Source organism: Mixophyes fleayi, chromosome 4 (genome assembly GCF_038048845.1).
Source record: "Mixophyes fleayi isolate aMixFle1 chromosome 4, aMixFle1.hap1, whole genome shotgun sequence".
Taxonomy (NCBI): domain Eukaryota; kingdom Metazoa; phylum Chordata; class Amphibia; order Anura; family Limnodynastidae; genus Mixophyes; species Mixophyes fleayi.
In genome coordinates this window covers 178,890,637-178,913,747 of record NC_134405.1, presented here as the reverse complement: position 1 = coordinate 178,913,747, position 23,111 = coordinate 178,890,637, and the positions used below count along the sequence as shown (strand labels likewise).

Here is a 23,111-nt window from a genome sequence, read left to right as displayed (position 1 = left end):
TTTACCCCCTAATCTCATTTTTAAGTTAATACAATATATTTAGTGTAAAAAAAAAAAAAGACCACATACTCTTATAGTATACTTGACATGCCACTCAAACCTCCTTTTACCCTAAAACACCCTTCAGACTCCTCATTATGACCTTTTAAAATAATTTATCCCATAAAACCTCTCGCCATTCACACTTACTTTACAACAAAGGTGGCACAGGTGATAGCTGGATGTAAAGCAAATCTAAGTGCTGAGGTTGTCGGGTTGAAGATATCCACTGTTCATTATTTGGGAAAAGTACTTCTGCTTAAATGATCTAATTCTAATTTCAGATATCCAGGTATCTTTAAACCTGGTTGTGATATTCATAGGTTGCAACCAGTAAGTTAACAATGCACCTGCTAAGAGTCCAACATTCCTCTAGTAGTTACAAGACTATAAGAACTATTGTTAACCTGTTCTTATGCAATTTCACATATCTGTGCACACAGCTTCTCATACTACAGGTCACATGTCTGTTACTGATTACAGGATGTGTAAAAATTAATTGCTGCTAAAGTCCTTCTACATTATTTCTTAATGATTTATATGGAGACTTTCATGCATACAATAAGTCCTATATCTTACACTGTGATATAAAACTCAGCCAGTTACTTAAACCAAGAATATGAGCCTTGTAGTAATTTTCCATTTATAATTTTGGGAGTGCAACATAATTGACAGTATATTCTAGAGGTGTTACTAAGGGTTAATTAACATTATATTAAAGGGCAAATTTGACACAACAGTAACAACAAGTCAGATATTTGCGTTCACTGTCCATCTTGCACTAGACTGATGAAATAAATTCACCAATGCTATTCTCGCTGTTATAGGTCTTTAGAGTTGTGTCCATTTAAAAGTTATATGTTCATGAAGTGCAGTTGTAAGGCTTAACCGTGTAACAACACACAATTCTACTGGTGTACTGTGAACTCTGTGGCCGTTATACACTCAACATGAACTGCACCCACAAACACCACAAATCACGCCAAACTTTCATTACGTGAGCGTGCATACGATTACGATGTGAAATCTGGTTGACTTTATGAAATAATAAATCAATGTATCTGTATCAGAGGTTAGGAAGTTTCAGAATCCATTAAAAAAACCAGAAAACCCTTAAACTATACATGACGGAGAGAGGCTGTAGTTGTTTAAATGAAGCTTGATCAGTCCGTTGATATGACATGTATAAATGACAAGATAACATTGTAAAAATTACAGTACTTCACAAAAGGCAAAGATTTCTAGCAATAAAATATTAAGTGTTTCTATAGAAAAGATTTCTGGAGTGAAATATTCTACTTTGTGCAAATAATACTGCATAGAAGAAAATGGGTATTGTTCTGTATTTCTTCTACCAGAATGTTTGGAGAAAACAGACTCTCAGTTTGTTAAGAGAGGGATCTTGTTCCTGTAACAGTCAGCGAACTCATTCCTCTGAGCTTTCTCTTGCCAGAAACTTGCCCAGTGTTTCTTCAGTCAGAAGATTATTTTGTCACATCTCTTATTTTATGTCATTTGCTATAAATGTTGTGCAATAGTTCTGTCATCTACAATATATCCATTCTTCTCATCTGTTTCTTTTTAGGGTGAAATCTTGAGCACAGATTCTGAATACTGAAGTTTAAATTAAAAAAAGCAAAAATTGTAAGTATCTGTAGACTACAAATTATACTATAATAGCAGTCTTTTATGCAAAATACATTTACTGTATGTTGTGTCCACAAGATTTTTTTTCTGCAGGGGATTTCCACATTTGGTCACCCCACCCAGTTACTGGTTACCTTTAAATATATGGTGGCTATCTGACCTGAGCTACTGGAGCTCTGCTATTGATAACAGGCACAAGAGAGAACGGTCAGTACAGGTGGATTTAACCCATACTGGGGACTGATAACTGCAGTACCTGAATGAATGCTTGGAGGCTATTGTGAGTCAGGTGCAACATCAGAATATAACTGGGGACTAGAAGTTTATACTTCTTTCCCATTACTTTTGGTCATGCTGACGGATCCTCCCCTATACCAGCTGTCAAGTGCAGTGATCTAGATGGTCTGCTCTGATCATCATCATCAGCTATTTATATAGCGCTACTAATCCTGCAGTGCTGTACAGAGAACTCGCTCACATCAGTCCCTGCCCCATAGGAGCTTACAATCTAAACTCCCTAACATATACTCGCACAGAGAGACTAGGGTCAATTTGATAGCAGCCAATTAACCTACCAGTATGTTTTTGGAATGTGGGAGGAAACCGGAGCACCCGGAGGAAACCCACGCGAACACAGGAAGAACATACAAACTCCACAAAGATAAGGCCATGATTGGGAATCGAACTCATGAACCCATGGTGTAGATGGAGAGGAGTGGAAGTTTAACTATGTAGAGGTTGTTGACTAAAGGTGGACAGCAATTTAGCAATTGTAGTGTAATATCTCTGGTTTTTTTTGGGGGGGTTTTTTTTTTTTATCCAGCAGAAGCATATAAATGTTTTAGAAAAGTGACAATTTCAAGGAGCAGTCACCCCACTTTGTTACATTACAGTTCTTTTGATTAGTCATATTTTAATCTTTGTCATTGATGTCTTAAATGAATCAGAAATGAATAGTAATGTATGTTTTCCACCTTTGTCAAACAAAAATCTTGTTAGACTGGTTAATATCTGGCAAGCAGAGAGTGTCTGTGTGTGATCTTTTACACCCACCCCCTGTAAAGGTGCAGCTCTGTTTACACCTGGGTGTTTCATTTTCTTCTACTGCTCCATGCTACATTTGCAAGTTTTATTTATAGACCGTGGTTAGCTGTAACATTTCTCCCAGAGTTGATGATGGCTGCTAATAATCATCCCAGTTTCTCCTCTGCATTTATGTATGCATTTTTGCCCCTTACACAGCCAGAACAGCACATGTAGGCTAACAGGATAAGCAAATAACACTTTCCTAACATAAGCAAGAGTAGGGATGCTGCTCTCGCCATGTGATGGCCAACATGACTGGTTTTGAATACAGCCATTGGTTAACCAAGTGGGGGAGGGGACAGGACAAATATTACATGTCTAATTGTGGGTTTTGAAAGTGCCGTTGCACTCAGGTTCTGAAGTTGCAGTCACGGTATCAGGGCAACATGTGTACAGCAACTAAGCAGCAGATTAATGCATGGTCAGTTGCGAATATTGGCCAATATCCTTTGGCAGGAAGCTGTTTTATAACTCATGTCGGAAGGGAAAACATGCCATCTTTTGCCCACTACCCCTTACTGCTGTAGCCCATACTTGCCAACTTTTCCTTATTGGCTTCAGGGAGATGCTGGGAGAGGTGGGCAAGCGGGGGCAGGTCTTGACGAATCGCTCCATTTTGGCCCCGCCCCCTGAACTATTGGCACAATTTTGAGCAATATTACAGCAGGGGGTGTGCCTATCGTGACGCAATATTTGCGTCATCAAGCCTCGCCCCCGCCACTTATCTATTGAGGGGGTGAGAATCGGGTGGTTGCCCTGCTCTCCCAGGAGCCCGGGAGGTCTCCCAGAAATGTGGGAGTCTCCCGGACATTCCGGGAGAGTAGGCAACTACGCATTAAAGAAAAGCAGCTAATGAATCTCTAGAGAATGAAGTGTCTTTTTACATTTCTGTCTTCATTACTGAAGTCATGTTGTCTTACCTGTCAGTCTTTGATTAAATATTGGTCTCCATGAAAATGGCCACCTCCATTTCTGAACTGTGTCATCATGCCACAGATGGCGAAGCCAACCACGTCTTCTACTGGCTCAGCATCGGGGAGAATGCCACAGGGAGTGAGGGAGATCACCCCTAATTCAGGGAGTCTCCCTGACATTCAGGTAGAGTTGGCAAGCATGCTGTAGCCTTCATAACGCTGCAATGTATGGGATAAAGCCACCGATGCCCTAAGCCTACTTTGTCCTCAACTCCTAAGTATCTCCTCGGATTTACTGGTAACATATGTAATAAGCACTGGGCTATTCCAAACTAATTATGTGGAGCAGCTTTCTTGGGTGACAATATGACCGCAAGGAAGCTAGGCCCATGCTGGTTTGTACAATTATTGTGATGTTACACTTGTTGGTGTCATTATTATCATATTTTACTTACAAGGCGCCACAGAATCTGCAAAAACAATATGCAGATAAGTGGAAAGAGAAACAATAGAATCGGTAGAAAGGGAAGTACGGACAATAGAGTATGCTACTACATTAGTCAACTAGAACAAAGGAGACCTTAGAGGTAGAGAGGGCCAAGATTCTGAGAGTAAACATTGAAGAGGGGGCAGGGAAGCAAACAAAAAAAGGGGTAGAGGGAATTTGTAGGTGGAGCAAGAGAAAGGAGTTCTTTAGGATAGGGTGTGGTGTAACTGGACACGCAAGGGATGAAGGGGAAGGTATAGGTGGCACATGAGGAGGGAATTGTCATGGGTGGGGTGGGGTAGACTGGCATGAAGAGGTGAGTTTTAATGGAGGCTTGAAAGATTAGAGGTTGGTGTTGAGTCTGGTCAGGTAATGCAGGGAGTTCCATTGAAAGAGAGCAGCATGGGCAAAGTCCTGATGGTGTGAGTGTGAGGTGGTGATTGGAGAAGCTTTGTAGGCAAGGAAAGCAGATTGAATTATATTCTGGAGGGAATGGGTAGCTGTGAAGGGGTTATTAGCACTTGTAATATGTCACTGGATTGAAAAGCAGACCTGCTGTTCTCTGGAAGAAAGAATAATGACCACTAAAAATTGAGACTTACAACAACAATTATTAGCAAGCTTCATATGTGGTATATGTCAATTCTTTCTGAAAATGCTTTTACAGCTTATACATTGTTGTGACAATTTATTATTTTAGTTGTCATTTACATTGATTTCTATAAATATATCTAGAATACATTGCGATTATCACACTATATCCGCAGTTCCCAAAGTGTGCGCCGTGGCTCCCAGGGGTGTCGTGGCGCTGTCACAGGGGTCCCGCGGCCAGGTAGAGAAAAGAGACCCAAAAAAAAATAATACTTACCAATCTTTTCATTGAACGTCGGGCGTGATGTCATCACGCCCGACATTCAGTGACAAGCGGCGGGAGGGAAGAGGATGCTGGGTCCCGGGCGCCGCCGGATTGTAAAGTATTTTTTTCCCCCCCCCCTCTTCCTGGTCCCCGGGATGCAGAATGGGCAGAGTGAGAGGTGGAGATGAATGGAGCTGGAGGGCACAGAGTGAGGTGAATGGAGCTAGAGGGCACAGAGTGAGGTGAATGGAGCTGGAGGGCACAGAGTGAGGTGAATGGAGCTGGAGGGCACAGAGTGAGGTGAATGGAGCTGGAGGGCACAGAGTGAGGTGAATGGAGCTGGAGGGCACAGAGTGAGGTGAATGGAGCTGGAGGGCACAGAGTGAGGTGAATGGAGCTGGAGGGCACAGAGTGAGGTGAATGGAGCTGGAGGGCACAGAGTGAGGTGAATGGAGCTGGAGGGCACAGAGTGAGGTGAATGGAGCTGGAGGGCACAGAGTGAGGTGAATGGAGCTGGAGGGCACAGAGTGAGGTGAATGGAGCTGGAGGGCACAGAGTGAGGTGAATGGAGCTGGAGGGCACAGAGTGAGGTGAATGGAGCTGGAGGGCACAGAGTGTGGATGAAGGGGCACAGTGTGAGTTAGCTGTAAATTATTCTTTGACAGAAATATAATTGAAAAAAATATATAAAAATATTCTCTTCCCTTTGATTTATGTGTATTATTTTTGCGTACAACTAAATAAGTATTTCTGTCCTGACCTAAATACTTATTACGTCTTTTTTTTGACCCAACTACTTATAAAACAGGACTGCTCAATAATTGTTTTGGAGGGGTGCGTTGAAAAAATTATGGAGACTCTAAGGGTGCCGCGAACTGCAAAAGTTTGGGAACCACTGGACTATATAATTGCATCATTACTGATCTAATGGGCCATTATTAGGATACCCGATTTAAGAAGGTGGTTTCTTAATGTCTTTAATATGTTTAAGTTCATAATTGTATTTTATTGTATATTTAAAATTGCTGTATATGAGTTTATTTGATAACCTTTCACATTATTGGATTCTGGCACAAATGGGTCTTTCTTCACTGATGTTTCTAAAGTCCAAGTAGTGCTTTGTTCAAATACTTCCTAGTATATGTTTTTATATAGCTGTTTTTTTACTTGTATTTTTTACATATATTATGTATTGAAGGACATTAGATTATTTGTTCGTAAATGGCCTTTAGTGGCTCCTTGTTAGAAATAGGTGTAAGCCACATGTGTAACTGCCATAGCATTGCTTTCACTTTCATTTTTGTAGCTAATGTATCTGCGCCTAGAATTCATGTCTGTTCTGTTACTGTGTAACTCTGATGGAATTCCCCTTGGATGTATGCCCTTGACTTTGAGCTTGTAATCAGAGCTCCTTTTGAGGCCTCCAGTTATGTATTAAATAGCATGGCATGTGAAAGGCCATTGGTTTGTTTTGTTTTGTGTTTTTTTTTTACAGTATTTGCTGTTTTCCTGATTATGATTGAGCTTTAAGTTCATATGAGGCACATATTTTCCATACAAATTAAAAATAAAATAAATATGCTTAGACCAGAAGATATAAAAAAAAAAATCGCAATTATCTGAGTGACTGAGTGTCCGTCATATTAGGCCAAGGGGATGGCAGTAAAGCCCATAAGGGTTACAGAAAACCTTTGGATAGAAACCACATGAACAACCAAGCTCCATAGTAGAGAGAAAACTATTTGGTCAGAATGCTTCCAAGTTTAATATCAATTTCCCTTTGGCACTTATCACATGAACTTATGGGGAATGGGGGTTTCCTTGTTCCTTTTCTGCTACTTATGAATGATCAAAACCGCACATGACATGATATGGGGAGTTTTTTTTATTTGTTTTGGTTTTTTTTCTTTATGGTCCTTTAACATTCAAAAGCTTTCTGAACTGCTTGTACCAAGCTCTCAGCTGACATCTTGTGGCAAGGGAATTTTTGTAAGCTTCATAGACTCATAATCTTTATACTGAAGGCTACGCTGAGGGTATTCCACTTTGCTTACTGATGTGTGGATGTGGAATTCATATAGAAATGTGTTGGAGTTAAGGGATCTTCTTTGCTCTATCGGTGCTAGATTTTTATCAGCTAAGATTCTTGTATATTCTCTGGTGCACTTGTATTCATCTATTTTGTGTATGTCACAGACCAGCTGTGTGGCCAGTGTTTCTGAGCTCTTGACAAATTGCAACCGTTTTGGGGGAACTCGATTGCAATGTGACGTGGAGTGCCTTTGGAACGGTCCACGAAGGCGCTCCGTGGCGATATATCGTCGCTCATTATTCCTTGCACCCATAGAGGTGCGCAGAGAAATGAGTATAGATTCCGTACCATATTAGGCAGTAATGTGCACAGCCAGACATGCCATGATGTCCTGTGACACATCGCTTCCAATCTAATTCCCCACCCTATGTTTTTATTATGTTCCTCCATGGGGATCACTGATGTGAGGTACATTTCTATTGCTTCCAGGACATAAGGAGATGTCCTTCGTTTAGCTAACCTTCTTTCAGTTTTCTGCTTCCATATGTATTAGAACTAGTTTTAAAATCATCATCCTTATTGCAGCACTGAGAGTTAACTGTTTTGCAGATACCTGTAACTCTTCCATTAATATAACATAGTAACAGTGGTCTTCTAGTGACCGTGGATGAACAGGGCTGTGTGAGAGCTCCTGCTATCATCTTCTGAAAACTGATTATCAGCTGGAATAGGTTAGAAGCGGATAATATATGCAACAGACAGAGAATGCGCACACCACTGCTGTCTTCTGTGTGAACTGGCTCAGAGGGGGGCTGTGTCCACTCCTACCCTCCAACCGCCTCAGCACAGAGAGGTCCAAAGGGCAGCCCAGTAAATATTTTTGCAGAGCTGAGAAAAACGTCTGTGTTTTAAGTACAGTAATTGAGCGCTCTCCTCTCTGGAGCATATTATATTGGTCTATATGAACTATAGATTTTGACACATGTCAGAAATTACATCTCCCAGAGTACACTCTTGCCCTAGTCCCTTTTTCCCATCCCAAACATCATACTTCCCTAATACTCTCAATTTCCTGTGAGGCGATAAAGCCCTGTTGTGGATTCAGAAACTAAGCGGAGTGTACTTTTTTTTTTTTTTTTTTAAATGCCTATATTCCCCCCTCCTACCAAGATGAATGATAACTTAACTGCAAGTTAGGAGCCAGTCTCACGGACCTTTGTCTCAAGTTTCCTGGAAGAAAACCACTGCTTTAAAATATGCTTTGTGAAACCCAACATTTTCTTTATTTTGCTTTTGTAGTTGGCCTGTCCAGGCTACGGCCATTCAATCCAAAAGTTATGACCACATATACTGCTATTAATCTGAACACTGCATGGTCCTATTGGGATGAGTGAGAACATTAAAAGACAGCTGAGCAAGCCATCAATTTTAAAATGTAATTGATTGAACCCATTGTTGTGCATGAAATTTGGTAAATGCTTTCTGTAAATACGCAGCACCTGGTAGATGGAAAAACAGGTTGGTGGGGATTATTACAGCCAAAGGCCTAATGGTCAGCCATGTACTAATTCTAAATTATTTAAACAAATTTCTTCATCGTCTTACTTGTAAACCCCAATGTTAGCAAACTCTCTTTAAAAAATAAAATAAAAATGGTTAATTGCATCTGTCCAATGCATTTGTCTTGCGCACTGTATTTAATAAAATGCAGCTATATGCACTCAAGCGCTGTAACCGCTAGCAACCAATCAGATGATTTACTTTCTATCTCTAAACCAAGGTGCTCAACTTGTGGTTGGTGCCCCAAATAGGGCCCTAGAATCTGCACTTCTTAGATATGCAGTACGTTATAAATGACCTCTCTTGGTGTCCCAAGCTAATGTCACAATGATAGTGATATTCAAAAAAAGTTAAACTGAATGAATATTTATTGAAGAGGAGAACATAAGTTCTAAAACTATTAAATATTTTAAACGGATACATTTAACTCCATGTATGAGCCCAAATGTTAACGTATGCTGCAAGTCATTGGTCTCAAGTCTTTGGCAACGAGAAGCAACTTTTTCTGGCATTACTGATGTCCAGGGTCTGGTGATAGCCCTTCCATCGCTACATGTAGATCTTTTATTTTTTTCAGCTCTAATAAGCCATTCTTCATCATTGCTGCATATATAGTGGTTAATTTACTTTTTGTTTTTTAGGTTGGTGAAAGTGGAGCTCTATAAACTAAGGTTATGGTCTTCTCAGATTTTTATAGTCCCTGTTCTTGATATATTAAATGAGATGTGAATAGAAGTGGACATTTGCTAGAAGCTTTGTCTTTCTTAAAGCCTACATTGTTTTCCTATATTTTGAAAATTAAATCCATATTCCTGGAGAGCATTCGATGGAACCCTAGTTCATAGAGGTAGAGCAGAGGTATACAATTTGTGGTTTGGGAGACCAAGTGGGGTCCCAGAATCTGTTTTTGGCATTACCTGAATTTCAGATATATGTTTTTTATTGAGAACAAAGTTCTTTTTGGAGTCCAAGAATAAAGGCACACTGAATTTCTGGGTCCCAGTAGAAAATAGGTTGAGCACCACTTGTTAAGAGAATAATTTTCTTCCTTCTACAATTTGTATGGTTTGTAAGACAGTCTAATGCCACCTAGATAACAAGAAATTAAGCAAGACTTCTGACTTCAAAGTAGACAGGTTTGGGTTTTTCAATATATAGCCAAAGCATGCAGCATGTGCTGAAAATGCTAGAGAAATTATTTTTTTCTCTTCCTGCTCTGCTTTTGAGTTCAGCTCTCAAGGGAACCATATTGTAGGCATCACCATGGCAACATTTTGGAGAGGGAGGGGGGAGACAGCCACTCCAGGTTTAAGCTGTAATCTGCTGTCCCTAGGAGAGGCTCAAATGATCCGTGACTGCATGGACTAATTGGGGCGGGAACAGGGAACTAGTCTAAACAAATGACAGCCCTCTGTGTGGAGGTCTAGAATTAAGTTATTGTAAAACATTTTTTGTCTTAAAAGATCTTTATAATACCTCACTAACTACACATCACAGCAGTTGCAATTTGTGTTACTGCGACGGTTAAAAAAAAAAAAAAAAAGGTCATTGCTATAATTAGCACGTCCAGCCACAACCTTTTGGACAGCACTTTTTATAGTACCCACAGATTTTATATATAGATATGATATAGATGTATGTGTGTATGTATGCACGTGTTTAACTAGCTTTTAAACAATGGTGGAATCCGCAGTTTCTGTAGAATTTGTCATTTGTCACCATATACACTGGCACAACTTGAGTTGTTTTTTTTTGTATTTTTTGGAACACATCTTGTAGAATGTTTGCGTTTTACTGTGGTTACATTCACTGGGGAAGTATGCAATACATGCAATTTAATTCCAGCACATACATTAGTGCTAGAAAGTTTGCAAACCCTTAATGTTTCTGCACAAATGTGATCTTTGTGATCTTAAATCTGTACTTAGCTTTATCATACAAATAGTCATACAAATAGAGACCCTAATAAATCAAATAAAACACATAGGATGTACTTATCCTTTTATATGTCACTATGATCCAACATTAAATTTCTTTGTCGGTAAAAATATGTGAACCTCCAGGTTTATCATTTCAGTTAAGGAGATAATTAGAGTCAGGAGTGTCAATAAATGGGATAACAATCAGCTGAGTTTTGGTTAGCTGTGCCCTATCTATAAAAAAACCCCCCATCAACCAGTTTTGCTAACACGTGCCATGCCTCAATCAAAAGAGATTTCTGAGAGAAAACAGTTGTTGATGCTCATCAGACTCTAAAAGGTTACAAAACAATGTCTAAAGTTTGTGGGCTTCACCAATCCACTGTGAGGTTGATAGTGTGCCCATGGAGAAAATTCAAGACCATTGTTACACTCCTCACCCCAGCAGGGTACTGTCAAAGGATCTTCAGTCTTCTCTTGCACTTGCTAGTGCCCTAATCAGGCATACATGGATTTGGGAGGATGGCATGGAGGAAGGAAGCTACTGCTCTCAAACAACATTGCTGGCAATTTAAAATTTGCTAAAGCCCACCTGGATGAAGAAGAATACTGAAAAATTGTACCGTGGATGGATGAGTGTAAATAGAGCTCTGTAGCAGGAACTGAAGAGGAGTATTCATGCAAGAAAGACCACCAGCATCCATGAGTTGAAGCAGTTCTGTAAGGAGTAATGAGCCCAAATTCTTAAAAGCCTGTGTGTGGGGCTGATCAATAATTACTGTAAATGTTTGATTGAAATCATTGCTGCTCAATGGAGTCACACCAGATACTGAAAGCATTGGTTCCCATACTTTTATCTCCATAAAGAAATTAAATGTTGAATTATTTTGATCAATAAATGAATGAAAAAGTATATCCTTTTGTTTGCTATTTGATTTATTGGGTTCTCTTATCTGTTATCACTTAGATGACGATCTAAATACATTTAGGGTCACATTTATGCAGAATTTCTGAAAATTTGAAAGTGTTCACAAAGTGTCCAGCATCACTGTACCAAATTTTAGCACACACTTCTTGTTTTAGGGATATCCAAGAGTTATTTCCAAGACCATAGGCTCATAGACTAATGCAGTGTGTTGAAGCACAGCCATATTGAGAAATAAGTATTGAATATTATCTGTGAATGATATGTAACACATGGGCCTATGTCATTTACAAACTCATCAGTGCTAGATGGTCAATAAACTTTCCAGCTGGTAACGATTTGAAATAGAAACAACTTTTTGGAATGAGGCGTTCAGAAGCTTATAAAGTGACACATAGCACTGTTATTAGTGAGGATCTTTTCTTGTAACATGGATGGTTCAGGGAGCTTCAGCTGTGATAACATTGCATGTAGCAGGTGAAGCACTCTAGTATATTAGTGTGATTTGTGACTCACTTGTTACATGTCACTACATTGGGCTTCTAAGATTAGATTTTTTGGTCACCAGAACTTTTTTTTTTCTCCTAAAGTCTCAGTTATGATAGTACCCTAAAATATCTCTTCCTGCACCACCGTTTGATAAATTAAAAAGTGTTTGATCAGGGTGACTTTTACATTTAATCTACATCTGATATGGATTGTTTGTTATATGGCTATACATACCTGTGTTATCTGTAATATTAAGAAGCAATTTTTGCTTGCAAAGTTGGCTACAACACATAGACCTATATGTAACTATTGCATGTTGACTCCGGATCAAATCCCTGTTTTTAAGGGTTTTGTAATACAGTGCTTGATTATAGTAGAGATGTGTGAAAATCTTCTCTTATTATTACTTCAGTAACTGTTGCTTTTGTATGCGATCCCATAACATATCTTATTATGGTTACTTATTGTAGCAGTTTTTTCCATTTGCCTTAAAGCACAGATTAATGGAACAGAATTGCGTATTGTGCAGCATCAAAATAAACAACCATAATGTGTGTGGTGGTGATGTGGGCTGGGACTAGTCCTATCAGTCAGCCTAACCTTTCTGCAAGCTTTGTGTTGTCAGCATTTGTCTGTGGTTAGGCAGCAGGCACATTTTAATGCCGCTGTTTTACCTTCACTTTGCCGCCTCTATCACACTGAGCACAGCCCTCTTATTGATAAAGCACACCTGGCACTGGGTTCTATTTTAGCGGGTTGTGTTTAGTAATAGATCTCTGCTAAGGCAATCCAAAGTATTTCCCCTGCATTATCTTGTGACAAAGCAGAGTAGAGTGGTCAGTGAGTTATACCCCATTCATACTGCACCAAAATCTCGGGTTTTTGCCGGGGCGAGCTCAAACGACCCCGGTCTTGGTGCAGTGTGAATGGTACAAGTCAAAAATCCCGGGTCTAAAAACCCGGGTCTTCAACCCGGGATTTATCGAGGGGTAATTCCCGGGTCGGACCCGGGTTGCCTGCACTATGAATGGTGCAACCCGGGTTTTTCAACCTGGTTTGCACAGAAAAGAAGCTGATTGACTGTCTGCCTGTCTCTATGTGGTAAACAATCACCACCCACTTTTGCATCATCTTTATGCGTCAAAAAACCAGTCACCTTTCAATGACATCACCATTTTTCAGCCAATGAAAACTGCTCTGGTGATTCCCACAAATTGCCAGGGCACAGACTTGTGCAGTATGAATGGGGTCAACCCGGGAAATTCCCGGGTCCGAGGTGCAGTATGAATGGTGTTTCTGAGCTGGGACGCTCCGAGCCCCGGCAAAAACCGGCTTGAAAAACCCAGGATATTGCCGGGGCGGCAGTATGAGCTTGCAGTATGAATGGGGTATAAAAGGGAAATGTCAGAGAACTATGAGAGTAGTGAATGTTGTTCAAACTGCTGTGGGTGGGTATGGGCAGCACGGTGGCGTAGTGGTTAGCACTTCTGCCTTACAGTACTGGGGCCATGAGTTCAATTCCTGACAATGGCCTTATCTGTGAGGAGTTTTGTATGTTCTCCCTGTGTTTGCATGGGTTTCCTCCGGGTGCTCCAGTTTCCTCCTACAATCCAAAAACATACTAGTAGGTTAATTGGCTGCTATCAAATTGACCCTAGTCTCTCTCTTGTCTCTCTTGTGTCTCTCTTGTGTCTCTCTTGTGTCTCTCTCTTGTCTCTCTCTTGTCTCTCTCTTGTCTCTCTCTTGTCTCTCTCTTGTCTCTCTCTTGTCTCTCTCTTGTCTCTCTCTTGTCTCTCTCTGTGTGTGTGTATGTTAGGGAATTTAGACTGTAAGCTCCATTGGGGCAGGGACTGATGTGAGTGAGTTCTCTGTACAGTGCTGCAGAATAAGTGGTGCTATATAAATGGTGGTGATGATGATGGGTCTCCCTCCTTTGTATGATCCATTTATATCTGTTCTAATTGGAATATTTTATATATGTTTCATATTGTTAAAGTATAATCAAAACTGCTAGCAGCTCTCTAGTTTATACTGGATTCCAGCAGCAACTTGAGAATTAAAGTTTGTGTATCATTTATAGATGCGGTATTAATCATTTTCTGTTCTGTTTTTCTCCTGCAGGCTTTATCCAGAAATGGCCGTATGGATATATACATTATACATTTTAATTTCTCTTACACAAGTGTCAAAGGCAGAACAGTTTGGATCTTTTTTGAGTGACACAGAATTAAATCATCTAACGATTAACAAGAACACAAGCAATGTTTACATTGGGGCCGTTAACCGCTTATACCAGCTTACCGGAGACCTGGAGATGCTGGTCAATTTTACCACTGGGCCGCAGCTTGATCATAAGAGATGTACACCACCTATTGAGGCTAGCCAATGTTCAGATGCAGCCTTAACCAACAATTATAATAAGCTGCTTTTACTGGATGTGCCGAATAATAGGACAGTTGTATGTGGAAGCATATTTAAAGGAATCTGCTCTCTGAGGCAAATGAACATCTCCACGCTGATCTCCTATGATGATAGCAGGGGAGAGAAGTCTTTTGTTGCAAGCAATGATCAAACGGTGGAAACAGTCGGTCTGATAACAGACATGCCCGACAGCGGGAAACGGGTTCTATTCGTTGGAAAAGGCACTAGCCAATACGACAATGGAATAATTATCAGTACTAGAATACTCGATGAAATGGGTGACAGAGGCCCATTTGAAGCATGGTCAGATTCTGCAACCTTTAAACATGGTTATTCATCTTTCACTACACAGCAGTTTGTCACTGTTTTTGAGGATCCTCGACGTGTGTATTTTGTCTCTAGCCTGTTGGACAACAACTCCAACAAAAAACGGACTCTTATTACCCGACTGTGTAAAGAGGATTTAAACTATTATTCTTATGTTGAAATGGATCTTGAATGTGAAGACCAGAACAACATTATCTATAATAACTGCACGTCTGCTTTCCTCGCCCATCCAGGACAAGAGTTGGAAAGGAAATTGCAGATTTCCAGCGGTCACAATGAAGTACTTTTTGGCGTTTTTAGCACTTATGTCAATAATCAGGAGAGATCTGCTGTTTGCATGTTTTCATTGGAGGATATTAATAAGAAGCTTGAATATAATAGGGAACAATGTTACACTGGTAGCAACCCAGATGGAGAAAATGTTTTTTCCAAGCCATTTGGTGATAAAATAGGTTGTTCAACTAAACAGGTACCGTATCTCCTAAAGTATAATTGAATGTGATTTTGAATTTGCTTTTTTTTTTTTTTTTTTACAATCTGTCCATTCTTTCTAAGAAAAGCACCAATACTGTTATGCTGCCGACACACTTTGCATTACCATGCGTTTGACCCAAATTCGCACCAGGTTTGCTGATAAAATGATTCCCATTCTTGATTAGTAATAGATTTGCTCATTATCAGACGTGTTTCAATTTGCAGACAGAAGGTGACTGTAATTGGATGTATTTGCGGTCATCGTCTAACCACATAACAAGCCTTAGTGACACCAGAAGAAATGTAGTTGTTTGTCCAAATGGCCATATTGACTTTTGATCCTATACAGCTATTGGTACTACTAAATAATGTTCCTATTCTGCAAAATAGCTAGTACTTTTACATATTATTGATATTCACTGTTTAAGTGTTTTAACATTATTTGATGTAATGTAGTATAGTATACCATTATAGATATAGTGAATATGCAGATACACAGGACTTGCACCAACTAGATGACTTCTCGCATTGTCTTAGTACAATTGGATGGTTAGGATAGCATGTAAGAATGTAAATATATTGGATGCCAAAGGCACAAATTAAGGGAGGAAGGGGGGATTGTGTTATGGATTAAATTTGGTACAACTATATAAGTTATAAGAACAGTAGAAACAGGACAAAGGAATGTGAGACATAACTTGTAAAGAACACGTTAACGTGAGCACTACATCCCCAGGGAACCTTCATAACATCTCTGGACTTCCATAGTTCACAGACTGCAAACCTAAACTACAATTGAATCAATAGAGAATGTAGTTTATCAATTAATTAGGGCCAAAATCCTCATGATTAATAGCCAGACAATGCCTCTGAGACGTCGCTCGTTCCTAGAAAACTGACTGGCTGTATATTGGTTCAACACTCAAAATATGCCTCCACTGGGTATAGGTGGCACGTCCACTTTAGTAAGAAATGTGTAAAAAAAAAAAAAATTTAAAAATTTAGTCAAAAGACTGTAGAACAAAACAAGCACTAAAGACACTTGCTCATATGATAATAAAAAAATATTTTAATATTTGTTAATAATGTAAAAAATCTGGCCAGATGAAAACAAATGTGCATATCACAACAACCACCCCCTGGTAATTAGGCAGATCTAGGCAGTCCTGTAGTCTTTACCAGATGGTCATTAAGGCCAGTAGGACACCTGTCAGCCAATGTGTAAAGACTGCTCACGTCCTCCTCTGGTAGACAAAATACTATCTGACAATTTTTGTTTTTCTACTAATCCTGGTCCGAAATTGAAAGCACAGGCTTTAACACAGGTGTTGCTAAATTCTTTACTTTAGAATCATTTAAGAGAAGCTATCTCGGGATGTCGATATAACTTGTATTCAAGAGCAGCCCTGGATTGTGAATTGCTGGGAGCTGGAAATAGTCATCTGAGTACTAGGCCTGAGGAGAGGTGGTGCTGGTAGCCTGTGGTGCTCCAGAAATAGTGTTTGTCATCCCCACAAGTGCTTGTTTTTCTTAGCACAGGGTTCAAAGCAGAAAGTTAAATTCTTGATTTTAACTTTATCAAACACTTTAGCCAAAGCAATTTTTCCATGTTATTTTTGCAGTTTATTTGTTGGCTTTGACAGTACTCATTTAGTGAATTTGTCGTAGTCTGAGCACTTTATTTAATTTTCATCTGCTGGTCACCTTGGGTGTACTTCATTTTTAAAGATGATATGGATCAAATTGTAGCCAATCAAATAATCATACTATAGACAGCAGGCAGATCATTTCAATAGATGTTGCTGATGATGTGGGAGTCTGTGACCTGTTCACTCTGTGATTACAACAAAGGTTAAAATTGCAGGTGACGGAAACAGGGTTATGAAGTGAAAAGGGAGGAGCGCATGAAGTCATAGACTCCTAGTTAGAGAGTGGAAGAGGCAGGGTACTCTAACAGCTCAGTGTAATATATTGCAAAGCAGAAAGATTGTGGTATCAAACGCATATGAAAGGAAGTTCACCCAGCCAGCTTGTTTTTCATTGACTCTATACAACTTCGTAGAAGAGCCGTTTGAGTTTTGTTGCAACATAATTATTCACAACATTTTTACCTTTTGTAGCCCTGCTCTTAAATCGTAAACTAAAAAGCAAAGCAGAATCGCAATAACACAGGATTTTGTAGTGATGTACTAGTTTATAAATGGTTTATCACTGGAGATTGCAGATATTCTGTTCATACTTTAACTTACGGTGTGTTTGATTGTTTTATTCTGTTTTTTCCATTAGGTTGCCAGTACAAATGTGTCGAGCAAATACCCTTGTGGATCAGAACACTTGCCTTACCCATTGCAGAGCAGAAATGGTGTGACTGCTTTAGCTGTGCTCGTGCGAGAGGTTAACCCCTATACCGCTATAGCAGTATCAGTAGAGAATGAGCACACTATTGCATTCCTTGGTACAGCAGAAGGAAAACTAGTGAAGGTAATTATAATTTGTACAGCTTTGAAGATGGGTTTATTTGACACTGATTTTCTGGTGGACAATACATCTAGAATTAGCGCACTCTATGCATTTGGGTTTATTGTACTTTTAAAACGAATAAACTCAGAACAGAATAAAGCTACAAAATATCTACTTGATATGCATGTAAAGAAATAATACCATGTTAAAAAAGGTGTATTTAAACATTTCCAGTCTCCCTTACCTAGTCTGGAGGGGGGAATTCAATTCCACCCGAAGTACCGCTGCGTTAATCGTATTACCGTTATTACGGTAATATTAACCCAACTTTCTGCTCGCAAAAAGCCGGTGTTGAAATTACCGTAATAACTGTATTTAAGCACACTATTACCGTAACGGTAATAGTGCGCAGGCCACGTTACTTTTTACAGTAACGCTCCCAATTGAACTCCTCCCTCAGAGTGGTAACTATTAGTAGTAGTGCTTTTGAAATATGGCTACATCAGTAAAATGACGTAGCAGGAAGCGCCCATCCCATTACGTTCTGCTGGCAAGCTCTGAAAATCTGGTCCACCTTTTGTGGAGGCCTGTTTGTTTGTTTGTTTGTTTTTTCGTTTGTTTTTTTAAGCCCCAAAATCATCCTGAAGTTAAGGAAGGGGCAGTTAGTTTAGGGGCCCTTACTATTCAGGTAACTGGAATTGATCATTACTGACTCCTTTTATATGATATAGTTGTGATGGTCCCAGTCGGTATCATTGTCTCTGATCATTTGTTGGCGTTGAAAGAAAACACTTCTTGAATTGTTTGCTGCTATCATGTACTTGCGTATCTCTGAAGATGCCTAGATATATTCATTCAACAAACTATATAAATACTTTGGAGGCTATTGTTGAGATGCAATAAGATGTTATTTATCTTAAATTACTTTTCTCTGAGGTCCCTGAGGGAGAAAGTGAAAACAATAATTATGCAGATATTCCTTTCAATCCACATTCTGCACAATCCTTCTGTGCGCCAAATACTAAACATAGATTTCTATTGGCAATGTGTAATAATCAGCATACAGCTGCCTTTGTGCCTAAAACACTGGAATATCAGGTTGATTAGTAACTAGTTGTTAATTTGGAATGTGCCCACAGCCGTGGAAATAAACATGCACTGGTATTGCCCATTACTCATTTCACATTTATTTGATCAACAGACAATATATGCAGAATGTATTGTGAATTGATGATACCTACACGTTTTACATCTTTGTATTAAACTACTACTTTAACTTAATGTTGCATATTTCAATTAGATAACTTATCCTGTTTTATTTTAGGCTTTTTTAGGGGAACAGTCGAGAGAGTACAGGACTGTGCCATTTGGTACCAAAAGTACTGTCAAGAATGGAATGGTTTTTGATGTTGCCAATGAACATCTTTACGTAATGACAAAGAAAAAGGTATATTTATACATATATATTGGTAATTCATTGTACACTCAGATATCGAACACCACAAAATAACATTCACACCAAAAGAACAAAAATGTATTCCATTAATCAAACTTTATTTAACCATAAAAAATGCAGCACTGAATATAATTTGTTATTTAAAATTCTCAATACACTAGCCCAATATCACAGCAGTTAGATCACATATAGTGATAATGGTAACCATATAATGGCAATATAGAATTGGTTTTGAGAATAGATCCGAAGAGCCTTTCCCCCCCCCCCCACTTTCAATAAATTGCAATTGAGTTGTACTTTGAAGAGTGCTAATCTCATTGTATGCATGTATACACGCTATATTGGTCATCCCATTACCGTTTAAATGCAGTTACAGGAACATGAAAGTGGTTAATTAAGGGTCCAAATCTTAATAAACGTTTAAAGAACAATTACATCTTTATTTAAATTATGGCGAGAGCACTATGACATACCTAATAAAAGCATTTAGCTTGCAGCTGTGATTTTTATAACGCGTTTCTTTATTATGGAAACTCTTATGATGGGAAAGATTTACCAATTACTTCCCATTATCGTTCAATTTATCCCACATATCTCTTACACAACATATAGGGCCTGATTCATCTTCAGACATTAGACTGCTTACACACTACAGAAGTTTTCGAACAATTCATCTATAACGATTTTACCAATGACTGATAGAGAAAAGTCCCAAAGGGCATGTCTATTCATTTGTACACATTACACACACTTTATAAAATTTACCTTCAGATCTGTGCTCTTCATCTGTCATAACCATCGGCTTTAAAGATCATGGCTATGGAGATCCTGATCGTGAGTGCATACACTGCAGGATTGGAACATTGTTCCATTGCTGAACGAGATTTTTAGTTCATTTTAAAAAATCAAATTAAACGATACTATGTGCTCCGGAGCAAAAACCGCTCATGGTTGCAGTGTACACACTAATGCAACAGTACTTTATCGGGTGATTGGCCCGATCATCTGCTGATAACCCTCTAGTGTGTACCCAGCCTAAGTCCATATACATGCCATATCTTGTGTGTCATTGCTCTGCTTGTGCTCAAAACGCCAGTGAACGCAATTCATGTCCAAACACAAGTAACACTTCTGACTGCCTGCGGATTGAATGGCTGAAATGGGGAAGGGGACGAGGGCACATATAGGCACTGTACAGTATTGAGGTACCAATGTTGAGCGCATACATTCATCTGATTCAAGTTCTGTGCATTTCTTAGTTATGTGTTTTTTTTTAGCCATATCACTTGCACCAACTAGAGGGCAGATGTAATTGCTGACTGATGGTGATGTCTGACACACATACATGCCAGGAAATGTGTTTGCAAGGCTATAAAAATACTTTTTATGTCCAATATGCTCTAAGAACATCCTGATGCATGTATTTCATGTAAATGTATTTTTATTAACAATTATAGTATGAAGAGTTTTTTTAATTTATGCATGCACTCTGATGAGACTCTATATTGCACATTCGCCTTTATTATATAATCTGATCCTCTGCTGGAAGTCTTTTTATGTTTTAGTCCTCATTTAGTGTAATATGAATTTGTGGATTACGTTCTTGAAATCTGTTTTTGGTTGTGAGCTTGCAGTAATGGTACTGATTTGATATACCGTCAACATATTTTCTTTAAACCCTTAATGTGTATAGGTGTATCGTGTTCCTGTTCAGGACTGTGAGCGATATTCGAACTGCAATGATTGCATTCAGGCAAAGGATCCCTACTGTGGTTGGTGTGTGATAGAAGGAAAGTAAGTGAAACAACTTTACATCTTTTTACTGAGAAGGTTGAAGGAAGATGATTGTATGGAAAATGGTGATATCGTTATTGACACTTTGGAAAAACCCTGTTATATAATGTTAAATACAGGGTCGTATGGCTATGGTTACCTCTAAACTGTGAGATTGTTTAAAACTTTACAAGTTCTCCACAATACAGGTTCCAGGGTTGCCTTACACAAGAATGTGAATGAAACCAAATACATGTGTCGTCATGACAGATCTGCCACAGACAAATTTGAAAAATGTACTTATTTGCGAAGACCCCAAAACAAATTTGAAGTCTATGTAAAGTCAAGATCATGTTGTTAATGGTTTTTGGGATGGTCAGACATGATCTGTATGTGGTTCTATTTATCATAATAAAATACGAAGTGATGACACTGGTAACATTACAGCCACCGATGCACCTGTAATATGCTTATATTACATGGTAAACCTAGTGTTAATAGACATTGAAAGTAGACACATCTGCTCCATCCTAAATACAGACTTTGAGAGAAGGGATAGCTGCCTAGTCACAGAACATGTTGGTGAGTATCGCATCCTTCCTCCTTCATCTGTTTCCTGTCTCTGTCCAAAGCAACAAAATTTGGGCACATTTACAGACACCCATGTGGATAGCAGGTGGTAATGATTTGGCTCTTGTCATAACCAGAAAATGCTTAGTATGTGTGTGTGTATATGTGTGTGTATTTATTGCTTTCCCTTGGATTTTTGGGGGGAAATGTGATCTTTAAAAACACTTACGATAGCATAAAATGTTTGGTGTATTAAGTCCATTGCAATGTGTGTAATGCATATCCACTCCTGCTGCTCCTCTATCAGCATCACTTGCTTACATTCTGTTCATTTGATACACTGGGATGGGCAGAAGAGTTTCTAATGACATTACAGTTGTGTCAGAGAAGCTTTTTGGGGTAAGATGACAAAATAGTTGGCAGAGCTGTTTGACCAGTTACACTCTGTTTAGGACAAGCCATTTGGGTCTCCGAAGAGGAAGATCAGTGCGGACTGACTGGTGAATGTTAAAATCACTTCCGCACAGCACATTGTTAAAAGACTGATCGTTATATTACAATAAAACTTAACAATATTTACTTGGCCAAGTAGGAGTTTTTAAAGGGAAAATCTGGTATTAAGCTGGATGTATGGACACTAGTAGGGGGTAACGCCTCCAAACACATTATACTCTAATCCACAAGTGAAGGGGGGTGTTATTTAATTATAAATGCAACCACACAATGGCTCAACAAATTTTATTTGTCTTGTAAATACATAGTTATAACTGTATAGTAAATTACAGTGTTCCCCTTTTCTCATATGTACTCCTGGGGGACACTGCGATACATTGGGGTAAAGTAGGTGGTACCAGGTGTCCAGGCACTAAACAGTTAAATCTGTGAGTGTAGCTCCACCCCTGTTATACCCCTCCCACAGGAAGGAGCCTCAGTTTAGTTTTAGTGCCCTCTGTAGTTAGGATGTTTTCCAGCGCTCCTGCCCTGGAGTTTAGTTTACTCAGGGATGCCTCCAAGGGGGTGGATAGCCTGCAGCCTTCCTCCACCTCGGGGCCCTGAGCAGGGGTATAATAAATTACAGTGCTTCACTTTTTAGAATGTCCGCTTAAAGCACAGACCAGAAGAGGTGTTCTAGCACAGGAGGTGTTATATTCATTCCGTTACATGTAAGCCTTTTTATATTTTAATACACCTGGTCATGCACAGGGTTGGAGTTCTAAAAAGAAAGTACTGTAATACAAAATATAAATATATGGTAATAGTAATGAGTGCTAAGAATTGGCAACATTTAAAATGCATTAAAAAGCTCAATTGTAATAGTTGCTGGTTTTATCTACATTTAAAATCTGGCTTTGGGGGTGTGGAACTTTAGGCTGGATATATGCACTAAATAAGTAGTGTGGGACGAGTGACTAGAAAAGTACTTTAAAATCATATCTACTTATCATATTTCAGTATTTTAAATTACAAATTATATACAGGCTAAAAAGAAAACGGTTGTGACTGGGACATAAATTTCTAGATCAAAATGAACTGATGAATCAAAATGAACTTCAATCAAATATAGGTTCATGTTATTCCACACGTTAAGTATTATTTGCTTATGCTAGTTAAAGGCTATCCATTTAAGATTCATGTTTTAGCAGTTTCTTTGTTTTGTGGGCTACCAGTGTACAGCT

The 23,111-nt window shown here is 39.1% G+C and overlaps 1 protein-coding gene across 3 annotated transcripts in view; it reads left to right on the top strand.

Moving 5' to 3' along the window:
* PLXNB2 (plexin B2) overlaps nt 1-23,111 on the top strand; it is a 146,288-nt gene that overhangs the window by 72,762 nt on the left and 50,415 nt on the right. For all 3 annotated transcript variants that reach the window (XM_075208916.1, XM_075208915.1, XM_075208917.1), the window contains 5 exons: nt 1,625-1,683; nt 14,076-15,171; nt 17,463-17,657; nt 18,961-19,083; nt 20,786-20,886. In XM_075208916.1, the coding sequence (XP_075065017.1) occupies nt 14,089-15,171; nt 17,463-17,657; nt 18,961-19,083; nt 20,786-20,886 (1,502 nt within the window). In that variant the 5' untranslated portion in view covers nt 1,625-1,683; nt 14,076-14,088. The remainder of the gene's footprint in view (nt 1-1,624; nt 1,684-14,075; nt 15,172-17,462; nt 17,658-18,960; nt 19,084-20,785; nt 20,887-23,111) is intronic.